The sequence below is a fragment of the Paroedura picta genome, chromosome 9 (genome assembly GCF_049243985.1).
Source record: "Paroedura picta isolate Pp20150507F chromosome 9, Ppicta_v3.0, whole genome shotgun sequence".
NCBI lineage: Eukaryota > Metazoa > Chordata > Lepidosauria > Squamata > Gekkonidae > Paroedura > Paroedura picta.
The window spans coordinates 63,440,672-63,468,490 of record NC_135377.1 but is presented as its reverse complement, the minus strand read 5'-3'; the positions used below and the strand labels follow the sequence as shown (position 1 = coordinate 63,468,490).

Sequence of the window (27,819 nt, the reverse complement as noted above, 5' to 3'; positions counted from 1 at the left end):
TCTTTCCCCTAAGGAGCTCCAAGGCAGCTTACAATTCTCTTTCCCTTCCTCTCCCCACAACAGACCCCTTATGAGATAGTTGGGGCTGAAAGAGTTCTGAGCTCAAGGTCATCAAACAGGCTTCATATGGACAAATGGGGAATCAAATCTGATTATCTAGATTAGAATCCACCATTCTTAACCACTGCACTACACTGGTTCTTGAAAGCTCATACCCTTGAAACCTTCTCTGAGGTTCTACTGCATGGGCATCTAGCTGTTCTGCTGCAGACAACCATGGCTACCTCTTGAAACTGTTTCATGCAGTGTGCTTTATGTGGCTATGCGCTTGGCAAAGTAAGCCCTACATCTGCAGATACCTTGTACACAATCTAGATAATGTTCTTGTTTGGGAAATATAATTATTCATCTTAATGTATAGCAACTGCACTTCTTAATGGTTTAGATGCTTGTATTCTGTCTTTATAAGAATGTCATCTTAAACCGTCTTAAATCACTGTAGTATAATAGCAAAGTACTCGAGCTGCAATTCTGTGATCATTTAGATTGCTTAAATGCACTTCAGATTGGTGATTAGTGATCCTGATTCTGTGGAGCATTGCTGCTTAGATGGTTAAGCAAAACATGTTCAGCTAGAATATGAAGAGATTTGCCAGGATACCTTATATGTAGCCATATTAATGTGATACCTGGCAGAGGTTAATGCCTTGTTGGTCTGTGGTGCAAAATGACGATTAAAGAACTAGTGTGTGAGTTAGTTGGCAATAAATGAACTTTTGTCATTGGGAGTATGTTAGCAGTAAATTAAATTTTTATTTCTAATCAGCATGTATGTTAGGTTAACAGTCTTTTGACTGTTTGCATATTTGCTGTACGTTTCATATAAAATTGCACTGTCCTGCATGTTTTAGTACACTAATCGCTGAACTTCATTTCAATGTACTTTGCAGGACATGGTAAAACTCCAAAAGATGCTGCCTCTGTTCGAGCTACTCATCCCATACCTGCTGCTTGTGGAATTTACTACTTTGAAGTAAAAATTGTTAGCAAAGGAAGAGATGGGTAAGATTTTAGTGCTTCACTTTTTTGAATGTTGCTAATTCATGCTGTCCGGTGAGTTCTGATGAAATAATGACTTCATTATGAAGTAATTATTTTCATGTTCTATTAAATATTTAGAGTCCAAGGCAGCAGCACATCAAATTATTTTGTTTGACATGCAAGGCTTGTTCTCTACCCAGCCAGCTAAGATGAACCCCTGAGCTACTAGCATCATGAGAGAAAATTATGGGCATGGCTTATGCCAGTTAATGCCTTCTGGAACAGTGCATTCATCAGCTGGTTCTGAGGCCAACCTTGGTTTGGCTTGCTTCCTGTGTCGCTTGCTAAGTACAACCCTCCTAGCTCTTCCTATTTGGTTTTCTGGCACTTCGTCTCAGAGGAAGATGTGTTTTCTCAGGCCAAAGAAATTTCCTTCCTTTGATCTAGAATGTCTAGTGTGCATGCTTAATGTTCTACTCATAACATTGTGTGTGCTATGTGCTATCAGGTTACTTCTGACTTACAGCCGTCCTATAAATGAAAATCCCCTGAAATGTTCTTTCATTAACATTTTTGCTCAGGTCTTGCAAACTGAAAGCTATGGTTTCCTTTGTTGAGCCTATCCATCTCGTCCTAGCCTTCAACTTTTTCTAGCATTGTCTTTTTAGTGAATCTTGTCTTCTCTTGATGAGACCCAAGTATTGTCCTTTTCAGAATAAGAGAAGTTTAATGACAACCATGTAGTTGACAGTTTAACCTGTGTTATTGGGTGGAAGACTTTTATAACTGTAGACTGCAGCTTCACTTTCAGGTAGAGGACTAGACTTCTTAGGGCTATCTGATCAGTGTCCTTTAAAATGATCTTATTGCAAATGTACTTTTTCATGGAAAATTATTTTCTATGTGAAGATGGAATCTTGCATTCCACGAACTGTTCATTTGTGAGTTGCCCATGTTTAATGGGTTTGCACGCATTCTGTGCAAATCTTCATAAACAGGCGTAGCAAATGGAAATGAATGACCATGTGTCCAATAAATAAGTTTTTGTGATATCACTCTGGTAAAATCAAAAGTTGTCTCTTAAAAGTTTCATTGCATTACAGAACTTCAAAATCATAACTGCTATAATTCAAATTTGTCATGTTCCAAACTGCAACACTGCTGCATTAAAACATTAATACACTGAAAGCTTTCTATCAACAGCTAAGTATGTGAAGTGGAGTGTATGGTGCAGTGCAGCCTGCAAACATGAAATTTGTGAGACCTCAGTTAATATCTATATTTCATGGCTAGGATCAAGTTAATATTCCCCAGTTTTCTATCTGTGAAATGTGAACATGCCTCAAAAGTAGTTGTGAGGATGAATAATGATTACAAAGTGTTATATAGATTAATAATATTTATATTTATTTGATTTATTACTCGCAGCTTGCATAAAACGGTGGGTTACAGAATAAAATCCACACATCACTTGAAAACATTAACATTAAAAATAGTAATTTTGGCAGCAGGCAAAACATCAAACTCCCCCAGTCAGCCTCCACTCTCAACGCCTCGGCACAGATTTCCAGGGGTGCCGAATCGTTCTAATCTGAGAAAGTTACCTCAGATTAGTTACAATATGCATTGTGTAAAGCTGGAAGACAATGTAATAATGCTTTAGTGTTCAGTCTCAGGAGCTGTGTTTGCCTAGCCTAGGATTCACTAGTCTTGGACCATTGTCAGCCTCCTGTATCAAAATATTATTGGTTGAGTGTGTGTGTAAATCAAGTGTGCACAGTACTTTGGATTGGGTAATTATTGTGGCAATGAATAGGGGAAAACTGAATTATTAGTGGATTGCCATGCTGATTTTTTTTTTACATTGTACTTTGACAGAAGGCTTGGACGTCAGGGCTTGATCTGTATGGATTTTTGCCAGGTTTCCATTATAATAGTCCATGGGTCAGAGATAGAAGATTAGGACCTAGTAACAACTGCCCTAACCAGTCCCTGCTTTTTCAGCGTATAGCACATGAACCTTTCCAGCATTACTTGAGTAGAAAAGTAGTTTACTGTTGGAGTTACATTCTGAACCAGTTGGAGTTTCTGGAACAAGTTCAAGGACAGCCCTATGTAGACCGAGTTACAGTAGTGAATGAGAGGGGTTCAGAACAGTAGGAGAAACTTTGAAAACATAGAATAGCTGAATGAAAACAAAACATTCAAAAGTGAACTTTGCCTTCCTTCTTCACACCATTCAGACCCACTTCCAGTTCTGCCTGGATAACAGGCCCTCTCAATTTCAGGCTAATGTCTAATTGCAGTCAGAATTGTATGCAAATGAATATAAACTTGTTTCATTTGCACACATCTATTCCAGTCACATGGGATGAGTTTTGAGGTCACAGTGTGTTGGAGGGACAGTAAAGAAGAGGTTTGAGACTAGTTCATATACATCTTGTCTTATTCCAAGTCTCAAACCATTAACTTTTACATTATGCATCTAGATTGTCTGGTATGCAGCCCTCATGTGCTTCATACTGCCAGATAATAATGTTTTCCTCTGAGATTCTGGGAAACAATTGTTCATGCTGTATGGTCAGTACGGTCACAAATATATATAATCTGGGAATTGAAAGCATCACAGAGCTCATCATTGGAAAGCATAAAGTAAAAATAATTGTGGCTTCCCTGGAGGAACTTGCTGAGATATGGGAGGCTATATTCCGGATTTCATGCATGTGATGACTTGTTGACCTCTGGTCCAGTAGTGTTTAACCGTTCAGGTAACGTCTTTGCTGTTCTAAAAGAAAACAGCCTTTAATTCAATAGCAACTTCTGCACAAGGAATATTTGGCGACACAGCCTCTGAATTTTGGCGGCTTGTTGGGGCTCTTACAAATGACGTTGCCAACCTCCCAAGGCTGTTTCGCGATGCAGCCATTTTAAGGCATGATGTGGTAAATTCAGGAAAGTGGATTTATCGCTCTCTGTCGTGCATCCCAGAAGCGAACAAGCAGCAAGCAGCCAGGGATAAGACCATGTGGAGGGGGAAACATGCAAAATGTTGGCCCACCCTTGCTGCTTGCTCACCTCTCCTGGCCGCCTGTGGCTCGAGCAGCTTGGACTTGCTAGAGGGAAGGGGCTGAGAGCCGGGTGCTCTCTCCTGCTGATCTTTCCCTCTCCCGAGCAGGTAGCTGGAGGCAGGCTGGCTTCCCAGCTGGTCTGTTTCTGTCCCCCCCCCCCTCCGGCCAGGACCTTTCCCTGCTAAGCCTGCATCCCTACCTTGGAGCCCAGCCCCAGCCAAGGTTCTAGGGCTGGAATCTTTTAAGGATTTGAGGTGGGTGAGTGTGCCAGCATGATCCAGCGGTTCTCTGGCTTACTTCCTTTCACAGACCTGTCAAAATGCAGCTTTGGCAGTACGGTGGTGAGTGGGGAAGGGAAGGACTGAGTGGCAGGTGGACAGCCCAGTGGGGGGGGGGTAGAAGAGGAGCAGAAGGGATTGACAGGCTGAGGAGTGGTGAGTAAAAGAGGAGTGGTGAGTAAAAGAGTGGGTTACTTTCTATTTTTGCTGCTAGTGAGGATGGGAAAAGGTGAGATGGGGAGAAATAGTGCAATTTACTATCCCGCAGTTGCAGTTAGGAGACATCACGAGATTTGGCCCTGCGTGTGGAAAAGGTAAATGTTTCATAGATGGTCGGAATTTACTTCTTTGAGACTCACAGTGTTTAAAGTGCTGTTGCTTATATTGCCATTCCCTTTTTAAAATAATGTTTTAAGAATTATACACACATGCCCCAATTTTTATTTTTACCGTTTTTAACCATCTATATATACCCTGATTGGATGTTCAGTTCAGTTCATAACACAACATGGTAGGTTCTTTTAATCATTGTTAGCTTGCAGAACAGAATCTACTTATGGACCTGCATTCAAGTCCTGATTTGTCCCAAGAAATGCTGGTTTCATTTCCTTCTCTCTGTTGCTTGGGCAGGTGGTGCCAGAAAACGAGTCAGTGTTAAGTCAGAATGTTTTCATTTCGGCATCAGATGATATGATAGCTAATGTTAGCTGTGATTAATAAATTGGCTTCAGATCCTGGTTTGATTGATGCTATCTAATTGCAGTTGGCGAAGTGGCTGGCATTCAGTTGGCCTTAGAAACCGTGGTTTAATGAATTTCCATTGTATCTGAGCTGAACCTGTGCATATGAGATTCTTCAAGTCAAATAGTAATACAAATTATTGCTTAGCTGGAGACAATCAGTAATTCAAAGTACATCGTTGCTTATTATATTGGCCGCCTTTTACTTCTACTACTACTTGTGCTTCTTGCCATCATGAACGTTTACTGTTTTCCCTATTCCTAGATGAAACAGAAGCTGTATTTCTACCATTTGGGAAATTGATTTTAATGCCACTTGAATTTAGTAGAAACTTGGTGGATTTCTTTAGTAGAGTTGCTTTGACTGAAATGATAACTTAATGAAACATAAAATAAACTTTTTTTTTCACCATTACAGTTATATGGGAATTGGGCTGTCTGCTCAAGGTGTGAATATGAACAGACTACCAGGTATGATGAAAGAATTCTTTTGATTTTGCAACATTGCTTGTTTCTGTAGTAAATTACCACTTCATTAAAAAAAATTCAAATGGCAAAGCTCTGCTGAACATGGTTTCATTTTAATGTAGAATACATACGTTGGGATCTGAAACAAAGTACATACTTGGGTTTAGGGATGTGCTAACCCATTGCAGATTAGCGATATCAGTAACTATGAAAGACGCTCCTGATATTTCCCAATTCTAATTGCAATAGACAGAAGTAACTGGAATCAGGCTGAGAAACCTTTTGCTGTCTACAGTACATAGGTGTTTTCCACTTTAAGAAAACATTATTTTTAATAGGAAGATCTGGCTGCTGGACTTCAGAGGCCAGGTCTACTACACTGAAAATTTTAAAGTTTAAAAGGCCATTGTACTTCTGACCAACATTTTTGGAGGGGGTTGTCTAAACGTGATGATGATAGCCCTGAACTCCAGAGACCAAGTTGACTGTCCATTTAGAGGGACAACCCCCTCCCCTGCAAACTGGCCTGTAGTACTTTGACCAAAAGAGCCATTATTTTCCACACAGGTAGACCTGGCCTTCAGAGTTCAGTAATCAAAAAAAAGTTTAATTAAGAATCAGCATCAGTATTTTTCTGACATTCATCAAAATCTATATTTTTTTCAACATGACTGTCCAGAACAATATCTTTAACACGCTCCACGGATTAAATAATTAGCTAAGGGCCCCCAAGGCGGGCCTTGTCCGTGATGAGGAAGGGTGCCCATAGTCCCTGACTATCGGAGGGCCCAATCGGCAGGCGCTACCCCCCTGCCCCAAGTGCCACCCCCCCGCCCCAACTCCTGTGCCCCGGCCCAGCTGCCCCACTCCGCGGCCCCATGCTCCTTGCCGCTCACCGCGTCCCATGCCCGCGCCGGCCCCGCCGCCTCCGATCCCCTGCTAGCGCCCGCTGCATTCAAGCTGCAGCGGGCTTATTTCATAGTATAACAACATATTCCTGATATTTAATAAAAACAGTGATACCGTTTCTCACATTCCAAATGCTTTTAATTTCATACTGCAACTCCTCATGGTGCATCAAAAGCTGTTCTGTAATAGGCAGCATTGCATGTGGAAGTGGGCATTAAATTCTTGTGGCTATGAAAAAATTATGTTGAGTTCAAAGTGTTAGCAAATATAAGAAATACTGTAAAGATAAGAGAAATTCTGACTTCTGCAAGTTGTGATATTGTTAGTGGAACTATGTACAACTCAGTGGACCAGAATTTAGAAGATCATATTTGTGGATAAGTGCTTTTAATTTATCCGATAAGTTTTAAAAGGTTACAGTGGGGAACCCCAAAAGACTTACAGGGTTCCTCTCATTTCCCCATTCCTCAATATTTCTTCCTCAATATAATACATAAAATATAATACATAAATATTTCCTCATTTGTTTCCCTGGAAGTTGCTGTAGCTCTCCCCTTTTCCAGGTTCCTTCCTTCCCGGCTACCAGCCAACCTATATTTGCCCCCTGCTTCAGTTTTCCCTCTTTCCCTCCTCCTGGTGGCCTCTCTCAAAATTATTTAATTATTTATTACATTGAAACGTAAGCAAGAACAGTAGATCAGATGCAGTGATTATAATGAATGAAAGGCAACAATAATAATAACAATAAACAAAGAAGATAACATTGTAATGTTTTGCAGTACTGACTGGTTAGTTGCACAACTTTCCCCTCTCCCCCTCCAAATACTATTTTTTTCTTTCTCATCTTCTAACGACTCCTGTATTTTCTTTCCCTTCTCCTGGTAGCTCATTTCTTTGATTCCTTTTCTCCTTCCCCTCTACCAAGCAACCTACATTTTACCTGCTTTCCTTTTTCTGTTACATTTATTCATTTATATCTCATACCTTTTCACAATAGGGACCCAAAGCAGTTAGCATAGTTCGTTCCTCTTCCCTTTGATCCTCACAACTACCCTATGAGGTAGGTTAGGCTGAGAGTGTCCAAGGTCATTAGTTCAAGGTCACTCAATGAATTTCCATGACAAAGTAGGGATTTAAGTCTCCCAGATCCTAGTCTGAAATGCTGACCACAATACCACACTTGCTTTTGTGTGTTGGCTGCTTCTAAACAGTAGCACAGGGATCCACAAAATTACTGCCACAGCATAATTTCAGCTACATGATGAAGATTCGTGTGCTGTGATGGCAGCTGTTGCCAAAACAATGTTTTTAAAAATCAGCCAATCAGATTTCCAGTGTCCTATCAGAACTCTTGCTGGGAAAACTCCCTGCCTGGCCTACTTTCTAAAAACACTTGGTGGGTGCCGGAAAGTGTCAGTGGGCACCATATTGTAAGTAGTAAGTAGCCAGGTCTGGGTGAGTCACGGAAGTTGCTTGATAGCAAGTTACTTGGTGGTTGCTGACAATCTTGGCTCTTATGAGAGCTCCATCAAAGGCCAGAATAGTCCTGGGAAAGACCCTGCCCCCCACTCCAGCCTTCTTCTGACAAAGGCTTGAGGGCTAGCAGTAGAGCTGTGGTTGTGTAGCAACAGCCACTGAGGGCATTAATTACTTAAAGCTACAGGTGCTGCTTCTATAGGGGAGCCTGCCCTACCACTACATTCTCGCCCTCCCAGTTTTTGTGCAAACATAATAGAAGATGACAGAAAAATCTGTTTTCTTTTTCTGTGGCCTTCATCCATGGATTTAAGTATCTAAAGATGGGGCCACAGTTTACTATTAGACTATATAATAATTCTATAAATGTTGTAACCATGGAAAGCTGGTTCTTTTTTTAGGTGAAAATTGAAATGTGTAAAGTACTTTCTTATGTCTAAACTTATTTTGCTATTTTAGTGATATAAAACTCAGAAGAAGTAGGAAAGAATATAGAAAATACAAATTTTAAGTAAAGAAAAGGGGAAGTATGAGATTTTAACAAAAAGTCTGGTAAAAGAATATTGAGGGTCAAATTAAACTTTAGAGCATGGTAAACATTAAACTTCTCAATAGCGTATTATCAGATTACTGACAAAACTAGTCATATTGAAACATTTGGTATGGAATAATAATTGTGTGGGTTGGGAGTTTGGTGGGTTGCAGTGGAGGGGGAAAGGACAATACCAGCCTTCCTCCTTCCATGCAGTAGGTGGAAAAATCCATTGTTTTTAAAAGGGAAGAAGGTGAGCTGAAAAACTGATGGCATCATAATCTCTGGGAACTGTACATTGTTTCCTGCATTCAGGATCCTATCAACAGTGGATCATCTTTATTTCACAGCAACTCCCTGACTTTTGAGTGCCTCTCACAGCCATTGCCAAGAAGGGCTCCCATGGGCCCAAAAGCCTAATTGCATGGAATCCTGCAATGAGGTTGGCAAATTACATGGATGCTTCCATATTCTTCCACCAGTGGAGCCTCTTGCAGCAGCCCCTTCCCCCAACCAACCAAAACAAGAACGTTGGTGAAGGAATAAGAATATTACTGCCTGATTTACCTTCCTCTTCCTCAGTATAACACCTCTCCTCCTTTGTTGGGTTTCTTTGTTTTTTTCCCCTTTGGTATTGACCTCCCCCTGGGGATGGTTTTTGAAGAATCACAGGTAGCTGTTGAGGAAAGATCCATTTCCAAGAGTGTCTTGTGCTGTCAGTTTGCAGGATTCAACTGATTGTATTTATTCCTTTACCATAATGATAAGGTAAAGTTCCATGTAATTTCTAATGTTTGTTTTTAGGTTGGGATAAGCATTCATATGGTTATCATGGAGATGATGGACACTCATTCTGTTCTTCTGGCACTGGACAACCCTATGGCCCAACATTCACTACTGGCGATGTCATTGGTTGTTGTGTAAACCTTATCAACAATACCTGTTTCTACACCAAGAATGGACATAGTTTGGGTACAAAAAAAAACAGTAATAATTGAATTCTGTGAATATATAATAAAATGTGGTAGCATTTTTAAAATTTACCTCGGGGTTTGCTTGTTTTGGGTAACAACAACATAACAATAACTGAGTTCCTATTTGAAAAGAGATCAGAAACGCAACAAGACGTTTCCATCAGATCTGGGAAGCCACTCACTTTGCACTTGGGAGACTAAGAATCAGGTTTTGTGAAGTCAGTATACAAAATTGTTCACTTCGTGTTGAATCTGATTGCCTTTCATTTTAAAGCTTAGTAAAGCAAACTATTCTGTAGTTACGTATAATCCAGTAATTTGCAACAGGTTTCTTCCCTGCAGGGTTGGCAGTTCCCAAAACAGAAGTTATTTTGGACAGGTAGCTGTATAGGATCTCTGATTTATTTTCTTTTTCTGGGGATATTGAAAACTAAATTTATATATTAATAATGACTGAAATACATTGTCACTTTAGTTCAGAGGTTGCCTAGACTTTTTGAGTCTGTGGACACCTTTGGAATTTTGACATAGAATGGGAGGCACTGCCCCAGAGTGGCTGCTATAGAAGGTGGAGTCGGGCATTCAAGGGCTGCCTCAGGTTACTTTGTGAAAGCAACATTAAAAAATAAAATCTGCACAGCCCATCAGAAGTCTAGTTGGGTCAAAGCCCCACCTTGTCCCTCCTGCTTTCTAAGTGCCATGAAAGGTCTCAGTGGCGACCTCTGCTTTAATTACTCTGAAGTGACACAAACTGATTATTTTACAATAAAATATGTATGTTGTTACTTTGGTTACCTGAACCAAGCATGAGACTCAAATTTCTGATTCATTGAATTGTTTGACATTGCAAGTCAGTTAACAGAGTAGTCTGAGTCAAGGATTACTTTTTAAAACGTTTTGAATGAACTAAATTCCTGGCACTCCCTGTCCTTTTGTTTGCATTGTGTACTTCTGTTAGTTCATTGTACTTTCTACATTCATTGAATTTTAGCTTTCGTCCTAAGGACATGTTCATCTTCAGAACATGTATATAGTAAGGATAAGTCGAGAGTTACTTTGCATATTGGTTCCAGTGCTAGAGTGCAAAGTAACTTGCATGTTGCTTCAGAGATGAGAGGCACACTTGGATAGTTTTACAGTTTAAAATGTACAATCTGTGCATTGGACAATACAAGACAGGAACCCACGAGACTCCCATGAGTCACCTGATGACCTCTCAGTGTTCCCCCTTTTGTTGTCTCCCGGTCACTGTTTTTGCTCCCCTTTTCCTTCTAGTTGCCTTCTCCTCACTCATTTTTTTTTTTTTTTGCTGTCTCTTCCCAGCACGCCAGCAGTTTAATGTTAGTGGTAGCTTCTGGCTCCCCTGCCTTTATAAAGTTTAGGTAGTGTGTAATATATATATATATACACACCATCAAATGTAATATAATATCTAAACCATAAACATTTCTCATTGATACATGAAATATTCCTCTTTGACAATGTTCTCTAAAATATGGTTTGCATTGAATGTAAATGCGAATGTGACAACACAATTTTTAATTAATGTTTCTTAATTACAGGTATTGCTTTCACAGATTTGCCGGTAAGATATATAATTTGGGTAGGAAACCATAACATTCCTCTGTAACATATACCCTTTTTCTGCAAGTTTAACTGTTGGTGATGAAAAGTGTTCTCAAATAGCAACTAACATGGCAATTCTGTAGGGCAGGGGTAGTCAAACTGCGGCCCTCCAGATGTCCATGGACTACAATCCCCATGAGCCCCTGCCAGCAAACGCTGGCAGGGGGCTCCTGGGAATTGTAGTCCATGGACATCTGGAGGGCCGCAGTTTGACTACCCCTGCTGTAGGGTTTTCAAGGCAATAAATGGAAAGAGGTGGCTTGCCATGACCTGCCTCTGTAGCAACCCCAGACTTCCTTGGAGGTCTCCCATCCGGGTGCTAACCAGGGCTTAGCTTCTTAGATCTGGCGAGCTTGGGCTAACTTGGTCCATTACTTTGAAACCTTTTCAGATTAACTACTTCTGTTTTCTTTGAAAATGGCAGTTAATACCTAGACTGCTATCTTAATCAGGGAAGCACTTTTCTTAATCTTTGTGGTATTTGGATAATTTCGGTGTGCCATGCAGCATGCTCATGGTGGCTTACAAAAATCTTCTGATTTTTGACAGGACAGTTAGGAAAGGGTGTCAAGTTTCTCCCCCTCCTGTTTGGTAATACAGTACTCATTTGTATTTATAAATTTTGAAGCTCCAATATTTAGATTATGTATCCCAAGAACTTACAAATTCCATTGTGAGTTTATTTTTGGTTTTATACACCGCGATGTATTACTGCGTGTAACTTTAAAGAAAACTCTAAAGAGATATTGAACACATGGTCTGTCAAGCTTTGTGTTGTCTTTTCTAAGTGGCAGCAAGTAGAGATCTTTCATATTACCTGCTACCTTGTCTTTTCAGCTGGAGATGCTAGGGATTGGTCCTGAGACCTGCTGCAGATAAGCCACAGCAGCTCCCCATGTTCTTGATAATCGACCCAGAGAGCTGTGATCAGAATAATTTCCGTATTTCCAATATATATAATCTAATTTATATTTTAGCAGTTTCATGGTCTAAGATGTTTTATATAATTTTATATTATGAGCAAATCTGTGTGTTTAGCTGTATTGTGTCTTGTAACTGATTGAGGGATTGCTAATTTTGACTTTGCTGGTCTGTGACCCTAATAAAGATCTGTCTGTTCTTGATAATCAAAATATTGCTCTAGATAGTTTCTATTAGCCAAAAAGGTTCTGGTTGAACTAAGATTTACTGAGTTGTTGAGGTTAGATTCATGTAGGTAGCTGTATTGGTCTGAAGCAGCCGAACAAAGTTTGAGTCCAGTTGCACATGAAGTTTTATTCAAGGTGCAAGCATACTTCTTCAGTATCTTTGAGGATAATTTATTTGAACAAAATATCATACTGCTATACTATGAGACCAGAACGCTGTCTAGCTCAGTTCTCATTGGCAAGGCTTTCCAAAGCCTGCTACAGTGCTCTTTTGCACTCCTACTATATGAGGACTATTTAAAGTGGATCGTGAGTGCTCAGATCCAAAACCTTTCACATTTCTTAGTTAAATGCTTTGCCCCTGCCCACACGTACTGAAAACATACTAAAAATCTGATGAGGCAGTGTTCCTTTGTGAAGTATTATGATAACAGGCAGCCTTGTATTTATTGTTCCATTTATGACCTGAGAATTCTAGAACCTGTTTTTTTCCTCCTCACTGATGCTTAAATTTGATTTATGTGTGGAGCTAGCAGTAATTTTGCTTTTCACCTTCAATAATTGTTGCCTGAATGCAGATTAGGGGAAAAATTTGAAATATGAGACAGAATATTAATCATAGTGATCTCTTGCAGCCAAACCTGTACCCAACAGTAGGACTTCAAACTCCAGGAGAAGTAGTGGATGCAAATTTTGGGCAGCATCCATTTGTGTTTGATATTGAAGACTATATGCGGGAATGGAGAACCAAAATTCAGGCTCAAATTGACAGATTTCCTATAGGAGACCGGGAAGGAGAATGGCAGACAATGATCCAAAAGTAAGGTTTTGAAAAGAATGACTGCTCACTCAGATCCCTGTTTCAACTAAAGAGACAGATTTTCAGAAATTGTCTATCCACAATTACGTAGCACAGGGTTGGTTCATATGATTCACTTCCACCAAGGCTTCTTCTAAAAGAGAGACACAGAGACTTCCACAAGGGAAGATGTTTCTTCATCAAGAAAAGTCTTCTGTTGGAGGAAGCCTTTCTCTCTTAAGGGAAGACTCAGCAGAAAAAAGCATTGTAGGATGTAATGTAGTTAAAGGGATCATAAGATTCAAGCTCATGTTCAGGAGAAGCACATTTGTGCCTATCAAAGTCACCCTACAGCCTCTGTTAAAATTTGCTGTCACTTTCTGGGGAAGGCCAGCCTACAATGTGAATTTTACATATAAAACAATAAACTTCTGTTTGTCTGAGCAAATTTGGTATTTAACTGGTAATTTTTGTTTTGTTAAATACTTTTAAGTGGCTTTTTGTAGTTAGCTTTTGCCCCAAATGTAGACAAGAAAATAACTATCAGATGTATTCAGTTAACAAGATCTGTATTCTGGCACTTTTCTTTATTTACGATGAACTATAATGAGATGGGAGGCAGAAAATTTTCATTCCTTTAAAGATGGTACCTTTCGTTAGTGTAAGATTTTAAGACCAGGATCAAGCACATATTAAATTATCTCAACCTATTTTGCATAGCAAACTTGCCTAAGCCATTTATTAAATGATTTTGAAAAGTTTGAAATTCTGCTTCAGTGCTACATTTTAATTTGCCTAATGATGTTTTTTTAATCTGCACAGAATGGTTTCATCTTACTTGGTACATCATGGGTACTGTGCAACAGCGGAGGCCTTTGCGAGATCTACTGATCAGACAGTACTAGAAGAACTAGCTTCCATTAAAAATAGGCAAAGTAAGCTGCACAATACTATGTTCCAAAGAGTAAAGATACAAGGGGAATTTTAAATGTAAAAATATGTTTATTATACGACTTGTGAAAATTCATAACGTAAATTCCTCTTGCCAGTTGCTTATTATTAGCCCTCTGCAGTAAAACAACCTCTAAAGATGGTCTTGAGAGGAAATGCCTTTTATTTGTTGCATTTTCACTGCTACCAAAGGGTCTTGCTTTAAAATTCCTGATTGGACCCAAAGAACAGGATGGCTTAGTTCTATACTGTAGGCTGACAGAATGGCTAGCACGTGGGGGTTCCTGAGGTAAAAGGGGATCCTTTATTCTAAATAAAACTTGTGTTTCTCTTGAACATAGAATTTATAAGTAAAACTGCATAAAGGTTTCTGTATAGTTGGTAAGCGTAATGGTTTCAGTTAAAAGTATAGTTCTTCTTGTTTCTCTAAAGTTCCTTAAATAAACCTAGCCATAAAGGCTTATTTTCTCATTTCTGCCATTTAGGCTAATAACTTCTACAGAGACTTACTTTCCTTATTACCCTCTCATGTGCAATGTTTCAGTTTGTTGGCTCTCATTTATTCGAAAACTGCTTCCAGACACCTGCCCATGTTTTCTGCAGCAGTGTGGGATTTAACTTGTTAAACATAAATAGAGTTGCCAGCTCTGGGTTGGGAAATACCTGGAAATTTTGGAGATGGAGCCTGAGGAGGGTGGGGTTTGATAAGGGGCAGGACTTCAGTGGGGCAAGATCAATGTCCAGGTGACTTGATCTTTATCCCCTGGAGCAGTGATCCCCAACCTTTTTATCACCGAGGACCACTCAATGTCGGGGACCACTCAACGCCTTTTACTGAGGCCCAGTGGGGGGGGGGTAGTTTACTCCTCTACTCTCAACCACTGCCCTACCGCTCTCTGATTGCTATGGTAATGTTTAAACATCCCTTCAAAATAAGATACAGACATGCCACAACAATGAAGTGTGTTGTAAAGGGCTGGGGGGGAGGATGAAGTAGAGGGCCAGGGGGGCGGGGAGAAGGTGTCCTTCGGGGCCCACCTCCAATTAGTCGAAGGACCACATGTGGTCCGCGGACCACAGGTTGGGGATCGCTACCCTGGAGGACAACTGTAAACATGAAAGATCTCCAGCCACCACCTGGAGGCTGGCAACCCTAAAAATAAACCATGCACACCTTAATTTTATCCTCACCACTTAGCATTGGACATCAGTCATATATGAAATACAGCATATGTTTTAGTCTACCAAATGGGTTGACTAAAGCTTGAATCAGCCTTTCTCTTTCTGCTTTAGATGAGAGATTTATTGGTATACTCTGGCAGGCAAACTCTATAAAATACAGAGATAATAGACTAATATATAGTCAATAAAACATTGGCTACCCCTTTGCATTTGTTTTCTGCCCATTTATGCCCCTAGAATATACTCACTGATATTCTATTGATTCAGTGGGAATTAAGCACACACTGCAGTCTGTCTCGGAATTAGAATGCATACAGATGTAGGTAATGTGATAGGATGTATAGTTTTTAGAATGATAGTCTTTATTGTTTACAGGAATTCAGAAACTGGTTTTAGCCGGAAGAATGGGAGAAGCCATTGAAACGACACAACAGCTGTACCCAAGTTTATTAGAAAGAAATCCTAACCTTTTATTTGCTTTGAAGTGAGTTTCAAGTGAAGTATGTGTCTGTTAATAAATAGCTGTTTAATCAGGGGGAGGGTAGAATGAGCGTATGTACATTGTCATGACTTTTAAAGCTTCCATAGTAACAAATTATTTTATTGCCTAGGAATCTTGCATTGTATTTGTGCAGTGACTTGTAAGATGTTGGCTATGTATCTTAACTTTGAGAGGCTCTATTTTAAAAAGAAAGCTTCCAGTCTTGATGCTTCTGTAGAGAAGATGTAGAAGGATAAGATAGTATCAGCTTAAACCTGGTCTCTGTGAAGCTTTCCATACTGCTTCATATACCTTGGCTGTGTCCTTTGCGAGCTTATTGACTATCAGTGTCAAATACTGTTGCATACTCTCTGTTTTTTGTGACGGAAACAATGCCCCCCCCCAAGAATGTATGCAGAATAACATAATAGATCATACAAATCTATATTAGATCCTTTCTAATGCCGCCCCCCCCCCTCACCCAAATTTCTGGACTAGTTTTTTTTTTTAAGCATGATAAATTGGAGGGAAATACTCCCATTGTATAATGTTATATATGTTTAATAACCTGTAAAATTCAGTAAGAAATTTAAATTGGCTTCTGCTCCATAAGCTAACTCTTTTCTTATGTGTCCTAGGGTGCGCCAGTTCATAGAAATGGTCAACGGTACAGACAGCGAAGTGAGATGTCTAGGAGGGCACAGCCCAAAATCTCAAGATAGTTATCCTGTTAGTCCTCGATCATTCAGTAGTCCCAGTATGAGCCCAAGCCATGGAATGAATATTCACAGTTTAGCAACAGGCAAAGGAAATAGCACACATTGTTCTGGTGAGTTGGTAAAATGGCAAAAAATTAACATCTGTATGACATATAAAGAGTTCTTTCCTTTCTCGATTGCTCGCATTGTTAACTGTATGTTGGTTGGTGTCCTGTAAAATTTGATGGTACTTTTTCCCTTTCCTTGGCATTAACTATCTAGCCTTGGCAGCAGCAATTAACAGCTCTGCATTGCTCTGTTACTAGCAGCAGAGTGTAGCTATGTGAACAGTCTACATAATGAAGTCTTGATTAATCCAGGGATATATATATACATGTGAAAACCCAATGCGTGTTCTTGTAGTCTTATTATTCATTATTATGTTGATGTTGATTTCTGTTAGAACATACACTAAATAAGTTTTATGTATTTTAATGCCACTTTTCCCATGCTGGGGATGCAGAGCATCTTCCAAAATGAAATAAACACAGCAGTTTAGTTAATAAAGGAAATAGATGCCCAAGCCTGCTGCCAGTACAAGCTTCAAAGGATGTACAGAACTGGATAGTTCTGCTTCCACGATGCACAGAATGCCACATGCTGAGACTCAAGGGCCCAGAGAAAGGGGGGGTGCAAATGACCAGCCCCAATCTTACTTAGATGTGCCCCTTCCCCCAGCCATATTGAAGAAGTTTGTAAAAAGCAGAGAGTGATATCATCTTCCCTTAGTTGTACCACTGTCCTTGCTTTCTTTGTGAAGCCAGCAAGGTTAGGGTTCCTTTCCTCATTCGGTGGTTCTGCTTCCAGAATGGCTACTGGCTGGTCTTTGGTGGAACAGCAGCAATTCAGCCCACCGTAGAGCAACTAATGGGCATCATCACAGTCACACTTTGTAGCAAGGGAAGGGAAGCTGTGACTGGAGAGAGCCCCCTCCTTCTAGCTTTGCCAGGTCGTAAGGTGTCCTGAGAATGCAACCGGGTTGGTTCGCTTTCAGTTTTTCCGCATAAAAAAGGAACTTGCTTGGGTTTTATGGAAGTCGCCATTAAGCGTATTTTGGTTTGAAAAAAATATTATCACAATCTGAACTCTAGACTTGGCAGAAGCAGATTTTCCCTCACTCCCCCATCACTCAGCAGACCACAGCAGTCCCATAAAGTGCCTGAAGATTGGGAACAACCTGCCCATCATTTGTAAGGCTTTAGCAAGGAGGGTGGAATCTGATGGGACCCCCCCCCCCCGTGAACAGAGTAAAAGGGATGGTTTTATCCCCTCCCCTCCTCATTCTTGGCAGCTTTCTGTGTTGAATGGCATATTGTTCGCATAGCTCTCCATAGCAACTATATAAGAGACTGGTAGAGGAAGGGGAAAGATGTGTTTTTCATGAATTCTCCCTTTGCTGGAACGCTGATTCGACTCAGATTTGTAAAAAAAACCAATTTGAACTTCTGTGTTCTAGGTTTTGAAAGTAGTTGTAGTAATGGGGTGATATCAAACAAAGCACACCAGTCTTACTGTCACAGTAAACATCAGCCTATCAGTTTGAATGTACCAGAACTTAATAACATCAATGTAACAAGGTCACAGCAGATTAACAACTACTCCAGGTGAGTGAACTCAACACAGCCTAATGCTACTAAACTTTTTCTTCACAATTGTTTATTTTTTGTTCTTGCATTAGAAATAGAGCTGTACGTGGTTTCAACATTTGCTCCCTTTCCTGCTACTTATATTAACACTATTTTTTCCTTTCCTTGAACCTGTAAGAATCTAGAAGTGAAAAAATGAGACACTGTAGTTAGCTTCTAAGAGTGCTAGGTTTTTGGCATGAAGGAACATTGGCTATTTTCATATTTGATTTAGAGCCATGAGAGAAAAGCAATTAATAGATATCTTGTTTCCTGTATGCACGATATATATAATTATTATTAACTGGGACTATTACAAGAACTCCTGTGAAATGAATCTAAAGTGTTATTGTCCAGGTTTCCTGCCCCAATGAATACTATATAGATGGTTAATACTTTAAATAGTTGTTGATGGGGATTTTAGGTCTTTGTGTAGTGGTTGAGAGCAGCAGCCTCTAATCAGGTTTGGTTCCCCACTCCTCCACATGCAGCCACCTGGGTGACTTTGGACCAGTCACAGTCCTGTTAGAACTGTTCTCAGAGCAGTTCCGTCAGAGTTCTCTGATCCCCATCTACCTCACAGGGTGTTTGTTGTGGGAAGAGGAAGGGAAGGTGATAGCCACTTTGAAATTCCTTTGGATGGTGAAAAGTGGGGTATAAAAAACTAACTCTTCTTCTTTGAAGCCGCTGATTTTGAAGGTTGCTTAATACTGGCATGCTAGTGGATTATTTAGCAATATCCCCCCAGTAGCAAAATCATTTTAACAAAACCCCTATGTGTAATTCAACATAATGTGATATAAACTGAAACTACATTCTGACATCCAGAGGGAATGATGGTTGGGATGACAGAGGTCCTGAAGTCACTGTGGTCCCCAACTTCAGGGGTGCCTGGCTGGTTCTCTTGAGACTGTAGGGTTATGCTGGCGGTAGTATTACTGCTGGAGAAGCAGGTTAATGCAGTTGCCCAATAACGCTATCAATTTAATTTTGCTTGAAAGATGGTCCCTTACCTTGACACATCTGATATGGCCATCTGGATCCGTGCCATGGTAACACTGAGACTAGACTATTGTAATACACTCTGCATAGGTTTTCCGTCAAAGTCAACTCAGGGACTCTAGTAGTTAGCGCTGAGTGCCACAGTTCAGTTGTTATCAGGAGTGAAGTGGAGTGTGCATATTAGCCCCATTTTGCAGTCACTCCATTAGCTGCCCATTAGTTGTGAGTTCAGTTCAAGGTATTGGCTATGAAACCCAAAGTCCTTGAACCCCATGCTCTACTATGACAGCTTCTCTCATCTAAGCAGATCTTTTGCACAAGTCTCACCCTGCAAATGGGCAAGGTCAGCAGCTGCCCAAATGCATGTATTGTCTGTTGCATGAGGAGGGCAGGAAGGCCCCCACTCTACTGGCATTCTGTGAATTATGCAGAACTAAACTATTCAGCAGGGCAGTTTTTTAAAAGTAATAGTGATTTGTTATAATCAAATAGTTCACAAAGGTGCTTTAATAAAGGGACTGTTAGCTTTTACTGTATATACTGTGTACCATCCATTGCTGTATGTATTCTATTACATCATTTCGGGAACACTTCATATGCCATGTTAATACTTAAGCTATGTTTCAACTTTGTTACAGATTTTTAGTGTTTTAATTTTTTCATTCCTAATCCTGTTGCATTGCTTGTTGGTGTCCCAGCCTATGACTGTGCCCATTTACACTGTGTAGCTGGTTTCCACTTTTGATGAGAAAAGGCAGACTATAAATAACATCAATAAATCAAGACAGATTAACATTAGCTCGATCTCCTTATTAGTCTATAGCAGGCTTTCTCAACCAAGGTTTCATAAACCCCTGGGGTTTCTTGCCATTTCTGGAAGGGTTTCCTGAATGGGTGGGAATTAATTAATTTTAAATATATTTTTTAAATTTGTTAAAGGTTTATTGAGTGATATGACCATGTCAACCACCCCCCCCCGTGTCCAGTGATGGGCCTGGAGAGGTGGGAAGGGGAGGGGCCATGAGCAGGCGTGTATACAGCTCTGCTTCACAGCCATATTCTGCACAATCGGGCCACTTCTGGGGTTTCTCCAAGTCTGAAGAATGTTTCAGGGGTTTCTTGATGGTAAAAATGTTGAGAAAGGCTGGTCTGTAGTTAGGTTGTATTACACAAGGAAATGAAACTTCAAAATTGCAAAACAAAGTTTGAGTCCAGGGTCTCCTTTAAGACCTCCCCTCACCCCCCAAAAAAGGATCAAAATAAGGAGAATGTGCTCAAACATCTCTACAGTCAGACATAACTAATAGCATAATATAGCTTAATATAAATCAATTAGAGAAAACTTTTTCAAAAAGTTTATAAGCTTGCTTACTAATCGATTATATGGAGCAGAAGTCCAGATAAAATTCTTTGAGGCCTCTTATGTTTCTAAAGCAGGCCCTGGTCCAGGTGAGCTCCTATAAAGTTTATAAGCATGGGATTATTAGAAATTTCCCTATGATACTTATAAAGTTACACAGCAATATAATGCCCAAGAACAACATCTTACTTCCAGTGTCCAGTGAGTGCCCTATAGCAGGGGTAGTCAACCTGTGGTCCTACAGATGTTCATGGACTACAATTCCCAGGAGCGTTTGCTCATGGGAATTGTAGTCCATGGACATCTGGAGGGCCACAGGTTGACTACCCCTGCCTGATAGGAGCTAGCTTTTCTCCAAAGTATGCTGAGGTGGAATGCTGTGACTCTGAATCTTTTTTTAAAACACCTCTAAGTTAACAGAATGATGCAATCAGGCATTGTTCCCAATTGAGGGAGGAGAAAAATCTCAGTGTGCAAAGAGGAGGGTGAAGGGGAGGGGAAAAGAAAGATATATCCAGAAAGAATAAATAAATAGAACAGAGAAACTGTTATGAAGTGAGAACATATAAGCTATTGTGCACTTTGCCAATCTATATCTTCATTCCATCCAAATGTGTTTAATTTATGGATCCAGAAGTCTTCTCTTGTATTTAGGTGTCCGATTTGCTGAAATGCAGGAGCTTGGGCCTGTTCAAACACTGAGAAGCATAGCTGGTTCCCTTGATGCCCAAGGTCAATCCAGTGTTAGACCAGAGGAGCATTTTCCCTAATTGATTTATATTATGCTATTATAACACAGCTTTTCTTCTTTCCTTTCAGAGGTCCTTAGTGTCCTACATAGTTAACATATTATATTATTGTATGTAAAGGAGCCAAGTGTATATTTAACATACCTGTTCCTGCATTTTATTTATGCTGCTTTATTTATATGCCTGACCATTGATAAAGGCAGCGATGCCGAAATACGTCTGGTCAGTGGTAGCATTAGTACGGATGTACACTTGGGATTTTAATGAGGCTATAATTTTAAGCCTTGGGTTTTTAATTTTAATAAATATTAATATTGAATTTTACGACCTGTTTTACCCTACAGAGGCTTGAGCAAATTTTCCTTATTTTGACCCTTTTTTGGAGTGGGTTCTTGACTTGGGTCAGGATATTTTCTCCTTTTTGTTGTGGTCTTCTTTAAGTCCAACAAAGTTTTATTCTGTGTATAAGCTTTCAGTTTCATGTACATTACTTCTTGTCGGTCTTAAAGGTGCTGCTGGACTCACACTTTGTTCTGCTGCTTCAGGCCACCTTAATTTAAAATTGCAACCAACTGGAAATATTTGTAATTTGCGTTCTTGTCTTTCATCAGCAACGATGTAGATATGGAAGCTGACCACTACTCGAATGGAGTCACGGAGACATCACCCAACGGCTTCCTAAATGGCAGTTCTAAACATGATCATGAAATGGAAGAATGTGACACAGAAATGGGTTTGCAGTTATATATATTTTTTAAATTGCTGCAGTCACTTGCAAAGGGACACAGATGAAATCATATCTCTCAAATGCATTTTTGCATTTAAAAGGCCTGCAAAATTAGAATGTCATGCAAAGCCTTAGAGCTGGATCCTACAGGAAAAATTTGTAACAAGAGTAGGTGGGGCACATCTTCTTCCAGCAGACCCCTGCTTGGGTTTTATGTAAACAAAATTCACCACTGGATGCGGGAGTGGCCCACCTCCTTCCTCTTCTGGTAGTGGGTAGCTTGCTGGCTGTATTTGAATCAGAGGGAAGCTTCAGAAATTGGTTTGTTACAAGCAGGAACCCTCAAGGAACTTGCAGGAACAGCTATTACATTTCCTTCCTCTTCCCTCAATTTCTTTCTCTCTTAGTGTTCTCTCTGTTGTTTTCCCTCTGCAGTACCTGTAAGTCTTTCATCCTCTTTCCTTCTAGTCCCTGCAGTCCCTCTTGCTTTTTGTGTATCTCAATGGCTCTTCACACATGCACATCTTCTCTCATCATCTTCTCTCTTTCTTTCTGTGGCACCCCATGCCTCCTTTCTCTCCGCTTGCATCCTCTGCTTGCCCAGCTGAAGTGCTGGCGACAGCGACTATTGCAAATCCTCCTTCAGCTGTCAGGTGCTCTCTGCCCTCCATCTGCTACCTCTGCTCTAAGGGCAGATGAGGCCAGCCAGCAGAGCTGCATTATGCATACAAGCCCAGACAGTTTTCTTTTTTTTGGGGGGTGGGGGTGGGATTTTAACTCCCAAGTTTATTTGAAGGTCTCAATTTTCAGAACTATCTCTTTTCTGTTAGTGCTGCCCTGATCCATGAATATAAGTATCCGTGGATGGGACCTCACTTAATTACTAGAATGTAAGATAAAGAATTGGAGTGCCAGGAAAAAAAATCCACTGGACTGTGGAAATCCCCTTCATAGGCCCAACTAACTATCCAGACTCACAGCCATATATTTCCATGTAATCCTGGTCTATTAGTTAAACTGCTCTGTTCTCTGGAGGATGACTGTATCCCGTTATGAAGCTTTTACACATGTTCTACACCAGGGGTAGGCAAACTGCGGCCCTCCAGATGTCCATGGACTACAATTCCCAGGAGCCCCTGCCCCTGGACATCTGGAGGGCCGCAGTTTGACTAGCCCTGTTCTACACCATCCAGAGTGGGGAAAGAATGCATTCTGGGTGCCAGCCCCAGTTCCATGCAACGCTTTCCTGATGGGAAGTGACCAGGGCTACATTCATATGTCTCTGGTCACTCTCCCACACATGGCTGACATGTTCTGCTTTGTGTATAAACCCTGAATTGTCTGTTTCATGTCCCCTTTTCCCGCAGTGTACTCCCTGTACTGCAGCTGTGAGGGTTGGCACAAAAAACACTGGTGGTCAGCAAGCTTGCTGAAATCCCTAGTTTTGTGCCTGTCAACCAAATCCTGCTTTGTATCATTGCAAGCTATAGTGTATTGTGATCTGAATGCAACTTAGATCTGTCCCCTTGACCTTTGTGTGCGTGTAAAAGTAGTAGAACTGTTTTATTCTGCCAGGCATTTTAAGCTTGGGATGTGTGTGTACTCTGTTCCTTCAATTTTATCTGTTCTTGCTGACAACTGTGTTATTTGTTCTTAATCTTTATTACACAAAGTGTAACAGATAAACCAAGCCCCAAATCACTCCTGCCACTGTTATTCTTCTGAGTAATTAAACGAGTCAGTTGTGTATACTCAAGGTACTCTGTGTTCTCACTGTTGTATTGCATTAGTAATTTTGCCTCGCCTGTCTTGCAGAAGTCGATTCCAGTCAGTTAAGACGCCAGCTGTGTGGAGGCAGTCAAGCTGCTATTGAAAGAATGATTCACTTTGGTAGAGAGTTGCAAGCAATGAGTGAGCAGCTGAGAAGGGAATGTGGCAAAAACACAGCCAATAAGAAGATGCTGAAAGTAAGTGAAATGCCTTGCCATAAAAAAAACAGAGTTTATCTCGTGACCCTTTGTACTATGCTTTTTGACTATGGAGGAGCCCCTGAAATGATTTTTAGGCCTCAAGGAGCCCCGGAAGTGATGTCAGCTGGCCACACCTCCCTGCCTGGCTCCCCAGAAGTGACATCACCACCTGTATTTACAGGCAGACTTGAGGAGGACTGAGGGGGAGCGAGACAGGAGGTGGTTTAAGATGGTGTGCAGGCTCCACCCCCTCCCAGGCGCAGAAACCATGAGATAACTCATTCATGCTCGGGAGGGGGAGCAGTGGGAGCAGCGGGTTCCCTATTTGGTGGCTGAGTCCATTAAGGAGGAAGATGAAATGCTGTGGGCAACCCCCCCCCCCCGCTGCCCGGAGGTTCTCACAGATCCCCAGGGATCCTGGTTGGGATTTCCTGCTTTATACCTTTCCCAGGCACCAATTGAATGAAAAATGTGTGACTTAGAATTAAATGCAAACATCACTGATTATTAGTATAGCATTGGCCATTTTAAAGTCAAGTGCCCTTTATTGGAATAAGAAAACAACAAGAGTAACAATGTACAATCAGCAATAGAGCTACAGAATTTGGCTGTAAAATTTTATAACTAACTCAGATCAAATAATTATAGCATCATAAAGGAACTGCTACAATTTCTATTGTTCCTTGATCTGCATTATTAAGAAGAAAAAGAACCATAAGATAATCAGGGAATTCTGCTAAATGAATTAAGAGTTAAAAATTTAGAATGAAGGATCTAATAAAAGGTACATGGAGGAAGAACATGAGAAAGAGTTTCAATACGGTCCTTCACATCAAAATAAGATACACCCTGAGATCGTCTAAATCAGTGGTCTGCAACCTTTTTTAGGCTGCAGACTGGTGGGTGTGGGAGGGCGATCAGGCGGCTGCACATGCGCATTTGCGCCATGCGTGGATGCAAACGCACATGGCGCAAACACGCACGAAACTGCCGTGCATTCACGTTTGCGACTGCACATTGCGCAAACGTGCTTGCGCAGACCTGCCATGCATGTGCGTTTGCACCGGCGGCCTCGCTTCCACACACCCCCTCCCCCCCGCAAAAAGAAGCTTGCCGGGCCACAAGCTAATCGGTCGCTTTGCTTACAGCCTGGGAAGTTTCCCATTGCGGGGGGGGGGGGGGGGAGAGGGAGCCGCGGCCCAGTGGTGGGGGACCACTGGTCTAAATAATATAGGTAAAGGAAGGACATTAAATCTTGTCAAATTGGCCATTTTGTTTAGGCTGACTTGCTTTTTCTGTGAGCTAGTCTTGTGCTTGCAGCACTTTCTTTAAAACTGTCATATAGATGTAAACAAGAAACAAGTCCTTGACATTGCTTTCAGTGTTAAAACCCATAAAGCGGGCATGTGCAATTATGCACTCTGGCAAATTGTAAATAACTAATCTGTTGTAACAGCTCTTTGAATAAGAGACAAATCAGTGCAGAAAATATTTGTGGAAGAATTCTGTACTCTTGGTTATGGATGAAATTAAAGCTTGGATATCTTAACAGGACGCCTTCAGTTTACTTGCGTATTCAGATCCCTGGTGCAGTCCAGTCGGAAACCAGCTGGACCCCATTCAGAGAGAACCTGTGTGTTCAGTTCTCAATAGTGCAATACTAGGTAAGGCCTATTTTTTTTCCCTCCTCCAGTTGGTACTTTACTTAAAGTAGGCTAAGCTAAAAAGCACTCTAATAGGCCATGCAAAAGCAGTGACATAAGTGATAGTTGTAAAAAGGTATCAACTCCTAGTACCTTAAGCATTTACCTGTGAACCATCAACATGCACCAAGTCTGGGCATCTAACAGAGAAACTAATAGTTGTAGAATTACTGGCTGAAGCAAACAATGATGGCGTTAACAAAACTTGGAAACATCTACAGTGTGATCTTTGTACCTAAAAAAATAACAGGTGATGTTCCCGTGTTTATTTGAGGTTGACATGCTTGTAACATCTTATGCTTCAGGAAAACAGTAGTAAAGCATGTCCTTTGTCCCTCCGTGTCCCTCCTTCCCTCCCCAGAGACACACAATCTACCAAAGCAACCTCCACTCGCCCTTGCAATGGGACAGGCCTCGCAGTGTCTAGGACTGATGGCTCGATCAGGAATTGGCTCCTGTGCGTTTGCCACAGTGGAAGACTATCTACACTAGCAACGCATATGAAGAAGACGTCCCAGGATGTATAACGTGGCGTATATTCACCATGAAAGTAGACCAGCTCTGCAGATTGGAGTTTGGGTTTTTCTTTTTTTTAAAAATTATGTACTAAGGACAGGTCTGTTGCTTTACATTGCTTCCTAGTTTACAGCATGACGCAAATGATTTTCTAATCTACTGTTAGGATAATTTTCCATCTTTAACCAGAGTTAAGAGCATCACTGGTAACATCAGATTGACAAACTCTTTATAAAGAAATCTTCCAGACAAAACCAAAAAGGGTCTCACCTTTGTGAAAGGTGGGGTAAAAAACAGAGCAAATAGAAAATGTTGTGGATGTGTTAGTATGTGGGTGATGTAAACTTCAAGCAGGAAAATTTGCCAACTTCCACCCCATTATTACATAGCTCAATCAGTGTAATTTGCAAAATGCATAAATACCTGACAGTTTGGCTGTATAGTATTGATGGGAAGAAACATTTTTAATGTGTACTGTAAAACTTGAAATACTCAGGAGCTGAGTGGATATGTTTGTTGCTACTTTCAATCTCAACCTGTTTCCTAGTGGTTTTCGTTTTAACATGGTCTTTTCAACTATGTTTCCTGTTTAACTGCAGACAACTTATGTTGTAGACTCACCTGTTTAACTGTTGTATTATAACAGTATTACATGTCAACACAGTGTGGTTATGGCCTATTTATATATAAAAACCAAATATTTAGTCTATTTCAGTCTTAATTTAATCTTTGTACACCCTGCATTTTTAAAAGTGCTTAAACAAGTACTCTATTGCAATAAAATGTAGTGATATCATAATTAACCAGCCATTAAATACTTCTACATATGGTAGGGTGGCTGCCTGTCCCTCTTTGCCCGTGTGCTGTGTCTTAGACGTGAGCAAGTAAACTAGCGTTGCTTCAAACACTTTGGAGGTACCAGTACTGTAATAAAAAGTATCAGCAAGTGTTGGGACAGAGTCACATTGCTGCACCTCACTGGGCCTGATCTGCTTGTGCTAAAATCAATTCAAAGGCATGATCAGGTGTATGGAGGCAGCCTTGGTTAGAACTTGATCTCTCAACAGAAGTGAAACCTTTGGACCAAACTTGACACAATCTGGATGGTTATAAGGAATTCCTGTTTACATAGTACACAGCTGTCTGCTATAGCAGGGATACCTCGTAGGAGAGCAGGGTGCTGGATTTCAAAGTTTGCTTACTTCATCACTAATGGGCACATAGAACAGCTTATCAGGTTCTCTTCTCTTCCATTTTCTCCTTGCAAACAACCCTGTTAGACAGGGAGTATGTCAATGGCCCATGGCAAGGCTCCATGGCAGATTACAGATTTGAACCTGGGTCTCTCAGATCCTAGTTCGATACTAATCACTGTAAACAGAAAAGCGTGCTAGGGCCTCTAAAACCAGGAAAACTCCATATAGATAATACACTAAGAAACAAAATGGACCAAGGGGGGTCCCTTACTGTGGGCTTCTTAATGGGGTGTCCCCAGCCAGCCGACTTGTCTGAATCCCTCCCCCCAATAAGAAATGATGGAAAGAAGCCAGTAGCTAAGAACTCAAGAGCAACCACTGGTGAAAAGCAAACAAACAAACCCAACAGAAGCAATGCCAGACTAAGAGAATCCGAGCCAAAGTAGCCTTGTATTTTAAAAAAAATACGTAAACAGGTAACTGTTCTTACAACCTGAACAGAATTGTTTCAGAACATGCTGCAACAATTAAAAATGGAAC

At 40.7% G+C, this 27,819-nt stretch overlaps 1 protein-coding gene across 1 annotated transcript in view; it reads left to right on the top strand.

Annotated features, from left to right (window-relative positions):
- The window catches only part of RANBP9 (RAN binding protein 9), a 35,182-nt gene extending 8,267 nt beyond the window's left edge, over window positions 1–26,915 (top strand). The window contains exons 2-14 of the mRNA XM_077353059.1: window positions 951–1,062; window positions 5,546–5,598; window positions 9,317–9,484; window positions 11,049–11,071; window positions 12,896–13,080; window positions 13,882–13,994; window positions 15,568–15,676; window positions 16,312–16,502; window positions 17,888–18,035; window positions 21,779–21,900; window positions 23,710–23,861; window positions 25,417–25,528; window positions 25,929–26,915. Of these exons, the coding sequence (XP_077209174.1) occupies window positions 951–1,062; window positions 5,546–5,598; window positions 9,317–9,484; window positions 11,049–11,071; window positions 12,896–13,080; window positions 13,882–13,994; window positions 15,568–15,676; window positions 16,312–16,502; window positions 17,888–18,035; window positions 21,779–21,900; window positions 23,710–23,861; window positions 25,417–25,528; window positions 25,929–26,059 (1,619 nt within the window). The 3' untranslated portion in view covers window positions 26,060–26,915. The remainder of the gene's footprint in view (window positions 1–950; window positions 1,063–5,545; window positions 5,599–9,316; window positions 9,485–11,048; window positions 11,072–12,895; window positions 13,081–13,881; window positions 13,995–15,567; window positions 15,677–16,311; window positions 16,503–17,887; window positions 18,036–21,778; window positions 21,901–23,709; window positions 23,862–25,416; window positions 25,529–25,928) is intronic.
- Window positions 26,916–27,819: the final 904 nt, after the last annotated feature.